This window comes from Mesoplodon densirostris, chromosome 10 (genome assembly GCF_025265405.1).
Source record: "Mesoplodon densirostris isolate mMesDen1 chromosome 10, mMesDen1 primary haplotype, whole genome shotgun sequence".
Taxonomy (NCBI): Eukaryota; Metazoa; Chordata; class Mammalia; order Artiodactyla; family Ziphiidae; genus Mesoplodon; species Mesoplodon densirostris.
This window is the reverse complement of record NC_082670.1, coordinates 70,129,883-70,143,948: the sequence shown is the minus strand read 5'-3', so window position 1 is coordinate 70,143,948 and position 14,066 is coordinate 70,129,883. Positions and strand designations below refer to the sequence as shown.

General features: G+C 53.8%; 1 protein-coding gene across 1 annotated transcript; it reads right to left on the bottom strand.

Annotated features, from left to right (window-relative positions):
- Window positions 1-3,468: 3,468 nt before the first annotated feature.
- LOC132497948 (uncharacterized) lies at window positions 3,469-11,177 on the bottom strand. The gene is made up of 8 exons (XM_060111480.1): window positions 10,961-11,177; window positions 8,583-8,685; window positions 8,293-8,309; window positions 6,528-6,610; window positions 5,138-5,632; window positions 4,396-4,503; window positions 4,182-4,253; window positions 3,469-3,579 (listed from the first exon to the last, which is right to left on the bottom strand). Exons 1-8 carry the CDS (start codon window positions 11,175-11,177, stop codon window positions 3,469-3,471), a joined length of 1,206 nt encoding a protein of 401 aa, XP_059967463.1.
- Window positions 11,178-14,066: the final 2,889 nt, after the last annotated feature.

Genomic DNA, 14,066 nt, shown 5'->3' with positions numbered 1-14,066 from the left:
ACCTGGAGTGCCCTGTCCCGTCTCGGGAGCCCCCAGACTAACTCCTGAGACCTCACTGGTGGGGCTCAAGGGCAGGGTCCACAAGGACCTTGCCTGATTACAGCCCAGATTCCCTCCTTGGCACAGCAGGGGTCTGGGGGATGGAGAAGCCCCTCCTTGTCCTCACTCATTCCCTCCCTCTTCCTTACCTCTTGCTCTCCTCCACTCGCTGTGTGTGGCTTCTGTGCTGCCCCCCACTGAAGTTAGTGGCCTTCACATCTGCACAAACAATAGGAAAATATTAAGAGTCATCTCCCTGGGCCTCGTGGGTTCCTGTCCTACCCTGACCACTTTGTAAAAATCCTCAATGTCCCTTGGCTTACAGCACCACGCCCACCCCACTCCCCTCCTGCACCACCACCCTGGATGCCTCAGGCTCTTCTCTCTTCTCTCCACATCAGGCCCCGCACCTGACCCACCTGGGACGAGTGGATGAACTCTGCACAGCTCCGCCACCATCACAGGCCACGTTCCCTAGAAGCAGGGCCTCAGCTGGGAAGTGAGAGGCACCTGATTTATTGAGGGGTGTTGTCAGGAGGAGGGAGGCGGAGGGGAGCAGGAGAGGGCAGAGGAAGGAGCTGAGCAGGGATGTGCTCTACCCTGAGACGAGCTTCAGCCTCACCCACAAAAGCCTGGAGCCCCTGCTTTAGGACTGACTGAGGCAGGGGCTGGGCTTTGATGTCCCCTCATAGTCAGTCCCCATCCACAGGCTGAGGGCAGAGGGGACACAACCCCCCAGGCATCTCCTGGGAGGCTATGAAGGCAGCTGTGAAGGGGGCACCTGTGAGCCATTAGCATCTGTATTGCACATTTCAAACAGCTGGGGGACAGGGGGCAGCCACCCAGTGAGGGGGATCTGGGCAGGGCACTCACAGCACCTACTGCCCAGTGCCCCACCCAGGGACTAGCATCCCCTTGGCACCTAAGAGCCAACCTGGTCAAAACTGAACTTTCATCTCCCCCCACACGCATCACATACCTACACCAGGACACTGAACAGACCGTGACCATGCACTCTGGAAGTTCCCCACCCCTCCCGCCGCATTGTCCAGCCTGTCAGGGAATCAACCTGCCTCATCCTGTCTGCAGTAACACCATCCCAGTCAGCCCCGCACTCTGCCAGCCTCTTGGGCAACCCTCCTTCCATTCTCTCTTCCCTCCTCTGTTGGCCACTGCCCTGGCCTGATGCTCAAAGCCATTTATGGAAGGGTCTGATACTTGTTCTTTCACGGGTAAGGGGCCTAGTGGTCACACAGCAGACACTCTCACCAGCCAATCACTTTAGAAAGCACGACAAGGCCTGCAGACCTCCTTGCCAGGGACCACATTGGCTCCCTGGTCAAGGGTGGAGATGAAAACAATGTAAGCATCCAACCCTTTCCACTATCAGTGGTCACATATGCATGTTGAGGGCCTCGTCATGGCAAGGCACATCTGGCCAACACCGATGTAAAATAGGAAAGGACAAGTCAGGGCTGAGGATAGAAAAGGGTTGCCATGGTAGCAGGATGGGCAGTCATGGGAGGAAATTGGAAACAGATGTGACCAGCACAGACCCATATCATCCTGATGAGTGATCCCTCTCTCAGGTTGGGCAGGGATGTGCCAGCTGTGATGGGCCTGACATGAAGCATTTGCTGATTTCCATGGTGTAAGTATTTCCATAAAGGCCGATTTCAAGCTACCAAGAGTTTAACAACCAGCTCGGAAAATCCTGACCATTTAACAACTGGCTCTGGCAAGCCTGTAGCCTCTGGCACAGACACAACACAGCCCCCTGGGTTTCCTCTGTAAAGTTTCCTCCCCCAACTTGCGTTGATGTAGAGTGAGAAGCATGAGGTTCCTCTAACCTGCCTGAGATCAGCCCCACCTGCTCACCAAGAGGAGACAAGCCTGACAGGTCACAAAGTAAAGGCTCTGTGAGATCCTGTCCTCTGTCCCTCTCAGAGAGGGGAATCTGTGTCTTGGTACAGGTTGGCCCACAAGCAGACCTAAGACAAGCATTTAGTGGAAGTAGTTTGTTTGGGAGGTGATTGCAGAAAGCGTCAGCACGAGTGTAGAGAAGGGAGACAGGGCAGGACCTGAGTCAGAAGAGGACGTGTCAATGAACAGGTCACAGAAGTGGGCGACAGGGGCCCAAGCCAGCTGGGGACCTCAGGGGGAGGTGTGACATGTCTGGGAGTGGGCCCCCCAAGGAGTGAGGAAGAGGAGGTATTTTTCCACCAAGTCCCCCCAATGGTTGGTTGAGGCTGCTCCCTGCGTTCAGAATCCCCAGTGTTTCCAGCCTGCCCCAGAGCAAAGGTCAGCTAGAGAATGGGGAGGGGGCAGGATGTGCATAGTGTCTGAAACACCCAGGCACACAGAGATGTGACCCATGTGTCACTCTGTGTGTCTTTCACATTCATGCAGAGCTCTCCACCCTGATGAGCAGGATGCTTCTTTTTTTTTGAATTTTATTTTATTTATTTTTTTATACAGCAGATTCTTATTAGTTATCCATTTTATACATATTAGTGTATATATGTCAATCCCAATCTCCCAGTTTATCCCACCACCACGACCACAACCCTCTCCCGTCACTTTCCCCCTTGGTGTCCATAGGTTTGTTCTCTACATCTCAGGATGCTTCTTTTTAAGGCTGCATATTTTTGTAGCAGGTAATTTCCTAAACACAAGCCCACCACTGAAATCTTGGACCCAGCTAAAGAAACAGTGATGTGTTCAATGCCAGAGGAAAAGCCAGGAGGGGTAGGCTTTTCCAGACTTCAGATTGTCAAGGAGAAGTGGAACACTATGGGCATTGTACCTGCAGGCTTAGCCCTAAGACTGAACTGCGTTGCGTCTCTGTGAGTGTTTAACAAATGTCTGGCCCCTCTGGACTGTCACCTCCATGTGAGCAGGGACAGCAGCCCCACCAGCACTGCACACAGAGCAGGTCTCCTTAAGTCCTTACTGGGTGTTGGAGGAGGAGGGCAGAGGCGTGTGAAGGGCACGGGAGGGACCCGAGAATGGAGACGCTGTGCTGGACCTCTTGGCCCTGTTGCCTCTCCCCATGCCCTCCTGGAAGGAACAGCGGCCTCCCCCATGACTGTGTTTTCAGGAGTGATCTCTCTCTCTCTCTCTCTCTCTGTCTCTCTGTCTCTCTCTTTCTCTCTGTCTCTCTGTCTCTCTCTCACACACACACAAACACACACACACACACACACACACACACACACATACAGAGGAGGCATCCCAGAGGTAAGGACTTGGTCCCAGTAAGTGGTAAGAATGAGAAAATTGAAATTGAAGCCTGGAGGAAGTTGTTTTCACAAGAATTTATTTTTCACCGTCCAGAAGTCTGAGCCAGAACATATCAGACCCTTAGGACTCTTCCCTGGGCTCAGGGTTCACCAAAAGCCCTTAATGGGTGTGACATCAGGCAATCCTTCACCGTTTTCCGGGAATCCTTGGAAAGGGGAACCTTGGCGGGACCCACGGGCGTGGCCTTGGCCTTGGCAAACGTGGAGGCCGGATACGAATTCTCCTGACACTCTGAAGCTGTGAACCACAATGAAATTTATTTCTTTTGTGACTAGGCAGGGGTCAAGACGAGACCCCTCCCTCCCCACATGAACAACCCCCTAACGGACACACCAGGAGCACTGGGCCCTGTTCACCCTTAAGCTGTGACCTTTGGAGCATGTGGTCAAACCCCTACAGCCTCAGGCATATGGGGGAACTGAGGCCCACAGATGGCAAGGGTCTTCCCAGGATCACAAGCCCATCCCAGCAAAGCTGGACGGGAGTAGGGGCTGAAAGCACATTATTCCAGTCAGTGCCTCTCACATTCAGCAGTCAGAATCCCCTGGAGGCCTCGTAAAAACACAAATGGCTGGGACCCACACCAGAGTCTGATTCCAGAGGTCTGAGAGGGGCCTGGGAATCTGCCTTTCTGTCAAGTTCCCGGGTGGGACCCCACTTAGAGAACCACTGCTCTAAGGGAGGGCAGAGCTAGTCCTGGAGACCTGGGGATCGGGTGAAGGAGGGACCAGGGTAGGAGGGCCTTTCTCTGCCCTCGAAGGGGCAACGGGTATTTGGTCCAAAGGATGTTCCACAACCCATCCCATTATCAGCTCCACAACACAGAAGGGGCCACTCACCTCCTTACAGACTATGTCAAATTGGTCCTTGGACGGGTCCAGGGTGACTGTCCCCACACACTGTTTCACCAGCTGGAAGGGAAGGCTCGAGGTCAAACTGGAACCCTTGGGTCATCACCTCCCAAACTCAGCACAGGGGCTGGAAATCTTCCCGGAAGCCCCCTGTTCACATCCCTGGGAAGCATCCACCAGTGCCCCCAGCCCCCAGCCTCACCCCATTCTCCTTGAAGTCACACTGCTCCGGGGGCTTCTGGGTCGTGCTGGGGCACACAGTCTCCTTCACCGTGAAGCTCACAGGCTTTGGGGTGTCCGGGTCCTCGTCCTGGTCAAGGATCAATGTGGGGAGACTGGGCTGAGGTTCATGCTTCCTTCTCTGATCTGTCTCCCTGCCCCTCACCTAGACGGCAGCCTCTCCAGCCCCTCCTGTGTGCCTGGCCCCTGGCTTGGTGCTGGGTGCACAGGGAAGGGGACAGAGCCCACTCCTGGCCTAACAGGCACACAGAGAGCAGGAGCGGAACTCACACCAGCTCTGATGAGAGCACCTACACCTCTGAGGGGCTGAGGAAGTCAGGGATCACCTGCAGGGAAAGACCTTGTTACTGGAACCTCGAGACTGAGCAGAGCCCTCCCTGGTAGGGAGACAACGAGGAGCAGAGGGACTTTAGCAGGGAGGCCACATTGCAGAGCCAGTGACCACCCTCTATCGCTGGAGCTCCCAGAAGGCCCTTAAGCCTGAACAGGGTGTACACGGCGCCTGTTCCCACAGCAGAGATGCTAAGGCAGGAAGCCTCATGCTGCGAGGGGACCCAGCTCTGGGAAGGTTTCCTGGAAGAGGTGGGAGCCCACCTAGAGGGAGAAGTACCTCCCTGACAGGAGGTACAGCCTGAGCAGAGGTGGTGACAGTGTGGCCAGGGCTGGTGGGAGACAGCCCCCTCCCCAGGGTCCTCCTGACTCACGGCCTTGGGAGGCGGGTCCAGCTCCAGGAGGCGGAAGAGATTAGCTTCTGAGGACCACTCGTTGAGGCGATCCACAGCACGGAGCACAGCTTCCCTGTAGCTGAGGGCCCGGGCGCTGGCCGAGGGCACCACTAGTCCCAGCAGCAGTAGCCACAGTGACCACCGCCCCAGGGCGAGGCTGGCCCTCTTGGTCTCCATGGTCCCCAAGTCGGCTTCCTCCCAGCATGCAGGTCCGTCCTTTATGCCCCTCCTGGGCCTGTTGCAATGGCCCAACCACGTGTCTTCCTGACCTGCCCCATCCCTGATCTCCTCCCCGGCTGTGAGCTGGACTTGCCTCAGCCCCTGCTGTTGCCTCATGGGATTGCTGGGCAGTGGGAGCGGGAAGCCTCTTGTGGAAGGTGAAGAAATGGTTTCTCCATCTCCCTGACAACGTCTTGGCCTCTCCTGGGGCCCATGGGGAGTGTCATAGGCAAGGTTGCTCAAGAACGTAGAGTCCTCCAGGAGAGGGAGGACTAGGTTCTGTCTTACATGCCCTCTGCCTCCACACTCTGGCCTCCTCAGGAATCAGGGTGACAAAGTGTATTCTCTACTGAATCTCCAGTTCTAGGCACTCCCTGGCACCCAGTAGGCAGTCAATTAACATTTGATGAGTTGTTGACAGTTCCACTCACAGCTAAGGACTTACACACCCAGCCAGTCCCTAGGCAGACACAAAGCCCACACCATCCTTTGCTCTGCGCTCAGCACTCAGACAGTGAGTTCCATTTGTCCCCTCTCCTTGATTCTTCCCCACTGCTTTATCAGCCAAAAAATTTCCTCTCCCCCGACCCCACCAAACGTGGCCTATTGCCCTGGCTTCTCCCCAGCCAGGCCTGAGAAAGGGTCATCTACACCTTGACCACACTTCTTTGCTCTGTCTTACCCTGAAGGCCACTGCAACTGGGCAGCCCTCCCTGAATCTGGAGGCCATGCTCAAGCCTTATCTTTTTTTTTTCATTTTATTTATTTATGGCTGCAGTGGGTCTTTGTGGCTACGTGTGGGCTTTCTCTAGTTGTGGCAAGCGGGGGCTACTCTTTGTTGTGGTTCGCACGCTTCTCATTGCGGGGGCTTCTCCTGTTGTGGAGCACGGGCTCTAGGCACACTGGCTTCAGTAGTTGCAGCGCCTGGGCTCAGTAGTTGTGGCTCGCGAGCTCTAGAGCGCAGGCTCAGTAATTGTGGTGCGTGGACTTAGTTGCTCTGTGGCATGTGGGATCTTCACGGGCCAGGGATCGAACCCGTGTCCCCTGCATTGGCAGGCGGATTCTTAACCACTGCGTCACCAGGGAAGTCCCTCAAGCCTTATCTTTATCATCACAGGCGGTGGAGCCCCTCTTTCCTCCAGAAACTGACCGATTGTCCCCTGCTGCCACTCTCCTGGGTGCCCTCCTGCCTCCCCCGTGGCTCCTGCTCGGTCTCCTCCAAGGACCCTCCTCCTAAAAGGCAGGGCTGGCACAGGTTCATCTGGGCTGCTTCTCCTCGCAGTCCTCACACATTCCTAGGGACACCCCTTCTCAAGATACCAGTTACCAAGGACACACATCACTGGTCTGTATCTCTGAGCTCAAGACTCCCATGAGTGCCCCTGGTTGTCCGCACTGGGCTGTTGACTGCTGTTGGCTGGGTGCCGCCTCAGGAGCCCTGAGCCGAAAGCCTGGGAGCCCCACCTGCTCCTTCTTCCTCTTGAGGACACTCCCTCTGGCCTCCCACCAGCCTGGCCCAGCTCTTACCACCGTCTTCTCTCCTCTCAAGCTTAGCCACAGCCTCCAGACTCCACTTTCTCTGGTTCCAGGCTCTCCCCAGACCACTGTCCGCCCTCCACACCATTGTCTAGGGGCTCATGCCAAGCACTGATTTGGCCATTTCCCCCACTGCCTTGAGGCAGGGGCATCGGGGTCTGGGTCCTGATGCTCCCTGCTGTCCTCAGCCCCTGCCCTGCAGGCCTCAGGTGTCAGGCTGCCCCATCCACCTCAACCACTCAGACAGCGCTGAGCCCCCTGCTCTTCCCCATCTCTGCGCCTGGTCCCTCTGCTTGCCCTGCCCTTCTGCCTGGGGAAGGCTTCCCTGACCTCCAACCAGAAATGGCACCTCCTCCTCTTGGCTCCCACAGCCTCAGGAAGTCTCTTCTGATTTGCCCCCAAGTGACTTCGTGTCCAGTGCTCTAGTTGAGTCACCAGGCAGGGATGGCCAGTGCTCGGGGGTGGAGGGAGCACAGCTGAGAGAGATAATGAGCCAAAGTGTTAGAGGGGCCCAGAGGCCATGAAGTAAATTCTGATCCAGTCCCCCATGGAATGGCCATGTGACTGGAGGCCTGTGGGACTCTTGGCAATTGGCTGGGGCACTTCGGAAGGTGGCAACGGGGAAGGATGGCACTGGTTGCGCACTCAGCCTTGGAGAAGGAAGGAGGGGTGGGCTTCTGTGCAACCTGGTTTCACAGTCCAGGTGTTGCCCCAGTGCCCTCTTGGTCAAGCTGTGTCCTTTCCCCAAGTCAAGGGAGGAAAAGAAGGTGATCACAGTAGAAAATAATTAGCAATACACATGGTTACTGGGTATTATGAAACCCTCCCTGTGCATTCCTGTCTCTGGGCCTTTCCATTTTGCTCACCCTTCAGACTGAAGTCCCCTTCCCCATCCTCCCTGGATCCCGTGTAGAGTTCTCTGCCAGGTCCTCACACTGCACCTCCTGTAATGGGGTCCTGCCTTCCATGCCTGCAGCATCTGTCTTTCCTGGTTTAGTCCTCATAGTCTATCAGAGCGGAGGTCTTCTCAGGAAAGACACCACAGCCCCCCTTGTCCCCAGGCAGGTTGCCCCTGACTCCACATCTGGTCCTTGAGAAATCCTCATGTACCCTTCACCCCAACAAAGTCAGGTATGAGCCCTGACCCTACATCACCCACTCCTTTGCTCCTCTCAGCCATCCTTCCTGTCCAGACACTTCATGGGAAAGAGAACTGGACCCTAGGCTGCTGTGTCCCCAACTGTGGGGACACCCACTAGCTCTCTGATTTGACCAGCTGATGAGTAAAATGAGACCCACAGGCAATATCATTCCAACAAGGCCCTCCCACCCTCTGAAAAATGACAGACCTGGACGTGGATCAACTGCCCCCGACTCACCCACCACGCTCGCCCTTCTACAGGGACAAGGGGATGGAATTCAGCGCCCCCTCCTGCCCTCTGCAGTGAGCAGGGAAGGCAGCCATGGCTGCTGTGAGGGTGGGAATTTGGGTCAGGGATGAAGGTCAGGACCCTCTGCTCAGGGTCAGCTTCCTCCTTTCCCTTGTACCACTTCATGTGAAGCAAAGAGCTGTGGAGGTTATGTCCTCCTGGAAAGCCCTCAGCTAGGCTGGGATTTCCCAGGCACGGGCCTTAGAGAAGGAGAGCAGCTAGCAAGAGGGCAGCGCTACCCCACCTCGATCAAACGCCTAACCAGCTCCTCTCCGCAGCATCTGGGGCTGTGTGACAAGGTGAGCTGGGCCCAGGTGGAGGCTGAGTAGGAAGGTGCCTGAGCTTTGCAGAAGAGGATCAGGCTTAGGCCCAGCCCCAGACATGGAGCAGACTGGTGGGCGTGGGTACCATTCCCGTGAGTGGGATTTTACCGGGGACATGGGTATAGAGAGGGCAGCTGGGGTGCCCAGGCCAGGCCTGTCCCCAGAGAGCCTAAGAGGGTATCCTCTCCCCAGAGGGGACTCTGGATGCCTCAGGTACATCTGAGAAGGCACATCCTCCCTCTTTCTTCTACCAGAACAAAGACCTGCAAACCCCAGGGTCTCAGGGTCGGCCTCCAAGAGACCATGTGCTGCAGGCAGGAAGCAGGTCAAGCCTATCTGGACCCCAGCTTCCAGGAGGATGGAGTGAGACGGGGCACTACACACGAGGCCCACACACCTTCACCTTTCCTGGGTGCCTCTGTGGTCCCTCCCCACAGCCTGGTTTGTCTTAGTGAAGGTCAATGCATCTGGTCATAGATGCCCTGGGAAGGCAGAAACTGCCCCTCCAGAGGCACCGAAGGGCTGTTCTGGGGGTCCCCTTCTGCTCTGTAATCCCACTCTCTTCCTTCCCTTCCTGGGCTCTACCCTGCCCTCTGACTGCTCACGACTGAGGGCAAGGACTCAGGCATTTTCGAGTCAAGTACCCAGGGAGATAAGTTCTCTCAGAATGGCTTCCAGGACCTCTTTCCTGTGTTGTGACAAGTGTGGAGTCACCACTGGCCAGGACCGGCTACATCATCTGCAAAATGAGAATGTGGGGCCCCTTGTGCAAAATCATGGGAATTTCAAGACCTCAAGCATAAGTCAAATCTCCAAAATTTACAAGCAGCTCATGCAGCTCAATATCAAAAAAACAAACAACCCAATCCAAAAATGGGCAGAAGACCTAAATAGACATTTCTCCAAAGAAGATATACAGATTGCCAACAAACACATGAAAGAATGCTCAACGTCATTAATCATTAGAGAAATGCAAATCAAAACTACAATGAGATATCATCTCACACCGGTCAGAATGGCCATCATCAAAAAATCTACAAACAGTAAATGCTGGAGAGGGTGTAGAGAAAAGGGAACCCTCTTGCACTGCTGGTGGGAATGTAAATTGATACAGCCACTATGGAGAACAGTATGGAGGTTCCTTAAAAAATGAAAAATAGAACTATCATATGACCCAGAAATCCCACTACTGGGCATATACCCTGAGAAAACCATAATTCAAAAAGAGTCAGGTACCACAACGTTCACTGAAGCTCTATTTACAATAGCCAGGACATGGAAGCAACCTTAGTGTCCATCAACAGATGAATGGATAAAGAAGATGTGGCACATATATACAATGGAATATTACTTAGCCATAAAAAGAAACAAAATTGAGTTATTTGTAGTGAGGTGGATGGACTTAGAGTCTGTCATACAGAGTGAAGTAAGTCAGAAAGAGAAAAACAAATACCGTATGCTAACACATATATATGGAATCTAAAAAAAAAAATTGTCATGAAGAGCCTAGGGACAAGACGGGAATAAAGACGCAGACCTACTAGAGAATGGACTTGAGGATATGGGGAGGGGGAAGGGTAAGCGACGACAAAGTGAGAGAGTGGCATGGACATATATACACTACCAAACGTAAAATAGATAGCTAGTGGGAAGCAGCCGCAAAGCACAGGGAGATAATTTCGGTGGGTGTGCTATCCCACCTAGAGGGTTGGGATAGGGAGGGTGGGAGGGAGGGAGACGCAAGAGGGAAGAGATAAGGGGATATATGTATATGTATAGCTGATTCACGTTGTTATAAAGCAGAAACTAACACACCATTGTAAAGCAGTTATACTCTAATAAAGATGTTAAAAAAAAAAAAGAATAAGTCATTACCAAGTACAAAGCCCTTCTGAGCACAGGGGCCTGTGTGACTGCACTGGTGACACACTCGTGACGCTGGCCCTGCCCCCAGCCCCCAAAATACAGTCATGGCAGGAAGAGCTCCAAGTACCTGCTTCAGGAGTTCCTCAGATGGCGGAGATTTTAATTCCCTGGGAAATACAACACACACTTATCACTTTGATTTACTGGTTCTTGGAAGTCTTCTTTAAGAAATAAAGAAAGGCTCTAAACACACACAAACATACACAAGTGTAGCAACACTGACTATAGCAACTCCCATTGCTTAGAAGGGCAACCAGGCCCCAGGAGAGCAAGGGACAAGGGGGCTCAGCAAGGCTGCGGTAGGGACACGTGGCAGGTCTGGGACTGGACTCCAGGCTAGTGCTCTTTCCATCGCCCACAGCACCCACAGCCGTCCAAATCTGGGGGAATCTGGAGCTCGTGACAGGGCCCATGACCTCCTCTCCAGCCCAGCACCCCACTGTCCCCAGCCTGTTCAGGCCCAGTGGGGCCCACACAGCTGACTGCTTCCTGGGCTGGAACAGCCTCCTGCAGCTGCCCAGCCCAGCCGGCCTGACCTCCAGAGTCCTCGCTCCTCAGGACAAGCTCCCCTGTGCTCTGAGACATCGAGCGTGGGGTGGAGAGCTGGGTAGCCGGCCCTGTGAGCTGAGGAAGGGAGGTTCAAGGGACTTCCCTGGTGGTCCAGTGGTTAAGACTCTGAGCTCCCACTGCAGGGGGCGCAGGTTTGATCCCTGGTCGGGGAACTAAGATCCCTCATGCTACGCGGTGCAGCCAAAAAAAAAAAGAATAAGGAAGGGAAGCTCAGGATCGTCTCAGGCCCTCCTGAACGGGCACCAGAAGCTGAGCCAGGAAAGACAGGAGCACCCGGGCTCCAAAAGTGCCCTTCTCAGTTTTTCTACAAGGAACAAGAGATCTAGACAGTGTCCGCAGAAGACAAATGGGAACTCCTCCAGAAAGTGGATCTTCTGCTCTCCTGGGGTCCGGACAGATGGGACAGGTCCCGGGGAAGTTGGCTCTGATGATTGACATGCTATAAAATGTTCCAGGGCACAGACCCTGAAGCCAGAGTCCAAGTTCAGGTCCTAGCTCTGCCCCTCACTTGCTGTTTACTTTTGGGCAAGAAGCTTCCAGTCTCTTTGCGCCTCCATTTTTCTCTTGGTAAATTTGTCCTTGGAAAGCTCATACCTTGGGTGGCTGATCAAGGATGAGGTCTGATAAAGGAGTAAACCCTGGGAAAGAACTTAGGGCACCGGTGCTGGAGGGTGGACAGAGCATAACTGGGAGAGATAATGGGCCAAAGTGTTAGAGGGACCACAGGCCAAGAAGGAGATTCTTGTACAGTTTTCTGGAGGAATGACCATGTGGTTGTGAGGCCTGGGGTAGCTCCTGGACTCAGCCTGCCTGCGGGACTCTTGTGGGCACAGCCAGGGCACCTCAGAAGGTGGCAACCAGGAAAGATGGCACTGGTTGCATACTCAGCCTTGGAGAAGGAAGGAGAGGTGGGCTTCTTTGCAACCTGGTTTCACATTCCAGGTGTTGCCCCAGTGGCCTCTTGGTCAAACTGTGTCCTTTCCCCAAGTCAAGGGAGGAAAAGAAGGTGATTACAGTAGAAAATAGTTAGCAATACACATGGTTAGTGGGTGTCTGTAATCCTCCCTTTGCTTTCCTGCCTCTGCACCATTGCATTTCCTAAACCTTAGGACTGAGGTCCCCTTCCCCATCCTTCCATGGGGACAGGCAACCGGTTGTTCAAGGACAAGGTCTGATAAAGGAGTCAACCCTGGGAAAGACCTTGGGAGCAACTGGCCTATAACTGATGCTCCATAAAGAGCAGCTGTTAGTATCAAGAGGCCAGAAAGCCATCCCTAGGGCTACCCAGGGACGTCCCCAGGGCTACCTCCAGACATGCTCACTTGGAGAAGCCTGGCACAGCGCAGGCCATTATCAGTCCTTAGACTCTGGAGTCAGGCCGACGTGTGTTTGAATTCTCGGTTTGCCTCTCACCAGCTGTGACTTCCTTGCAAAATACTCTGCTCTGGTGGAACTCTCAGCAGCAAGGGAGAGTAAACCCAGCTACAATGACCCCAGAGAAACCCACGTGGCTCCATTTTCCTGCAGTTCTCTCTCCAGGCTCTTGCTTAGAGAGAGAGAGAGAGAGAGAGAGAGAAGCAGGGGGAGAGGGAAGCGGGGGGCGGGGGGCGGGTGGATAAAGGAGCAGCATCAAGAGAGGGAGGATCTCTGAGGCCACAGTAGCTGTGCCCTGAGATGGTCAGGCTGGGCCCTGGGCACTCTCCCCACGCCCCCTCCTAACCCAACAGAGGACACACCAGCCAAGAGATGGGAGCAGAGGCTCCTACAGAGGCTGCTGCAAGAGTGTGGTCACCACCTCATCCCCAACCTGGAGCTCCCACCTTTCCCAGCTCCCCTCTATTTCCCCGCCCGGTCTGGTTGAGCCAGCCATCCTTTCCCATCATGCTCTGCACTTAAAACCCCCAACTGGACAAAGCACAGCCTCACCTGTGTTTAGACACATCCTCATCCCGGCCCCAGAGCCCAGGACTTCCAGGCAAACAGAGCAGAGTGGTTAAGAGAAGGAGCAGGGCCAGGGCTGAGTGCCCTGGCTTCTGGTCCCCCGGTCCCGGCCTCTATCCAACCTGCTGACCACCTATGTCAACTTAAACCAGACTTTCACCAGCTGCCCCTCCTTCTCTTTGTCTGTAAAATGGAAGATTTCTTACAGTTGCACAGAAGGCCCTCCTCTCCCCCATGGAGAAATTCCTCCCATCCAAAGTTCAAGATGAGGTCCAGAGACTCAGTCTCCATAAAGCCTTCCCCGACTCCTGGGGGTAAAGGGGGACAGCAGCCGTCCACATCATACCCACTCCTCCGGACATGCTCACTTCGAGAAGCCTGGCACAGTGCAGGCCATTATCAGTGTCCCCCTGAGAAGTCCCACTTTTCGGATCCTCCCTCATGGAATCTCACTCATGTGCATGAGGACGAAGGAAGCAAGATGTGTCCTGCATCTTCTTTTTGCCTACTTGGGGACTGGAAACCTTCCAGACATGTGTCGGTGGGAATGCTCTGTCCTTTCTATGTCCTAGAGTGCAGTCATTTAAAAAGAATGATGTGTAAACTCCACAAATATCCATCAATAGTTAAAGTAAATGTATTCCGGTATATTCGGACAGTGGAATACTAACTAAGCAATAAAAATTTGGCCAACTATAATACATACAAAAACATGGTAGATTCTCACAAACATGTTGCATGAAAAAATTGTGCACAATACAGTATATATGGGTTTTGTTTGTTTGTTTGTTTTTGACTACAATTTCTGCCCTAGAAATTACGTTTCTAAGACATAGTTCGTCATGTGTGCAACACTGTCTACATGAGTACATTTGGAGCAGTATTTTTTTTTAATTTATTTATTTTATTTTATTTATTTATTTTTGGCTGTGTTGGGTCCTCATTGCTGCACGCGGGCTTTTC

Bases quoted from the DNA above. Each gene is read 5' to 3' on its own strand.
- LOC132497948 (XM_060111480.1), bottom strand. From the start codon at position 11,177: ATGTCTCAGAGCACAGGGGAGCTTGTCCTGAGGAGCGAGGACTCTGGA. The intron at 8,686-10,960 runs GTGGGTGCTGTG...TCTTCTGCAAAG, and splicing joins TCCCCCAGATTTGGACGGCT to CTCAGGCACCTTCCTACTCA. The intron at 4,504-5,137 runs GTGAGTCAGGAG...ATCCTTGACCAG, and splicing joins TGGACCCGCCTCCCAAGGCC to GACGAGGACCCGGACACCCC.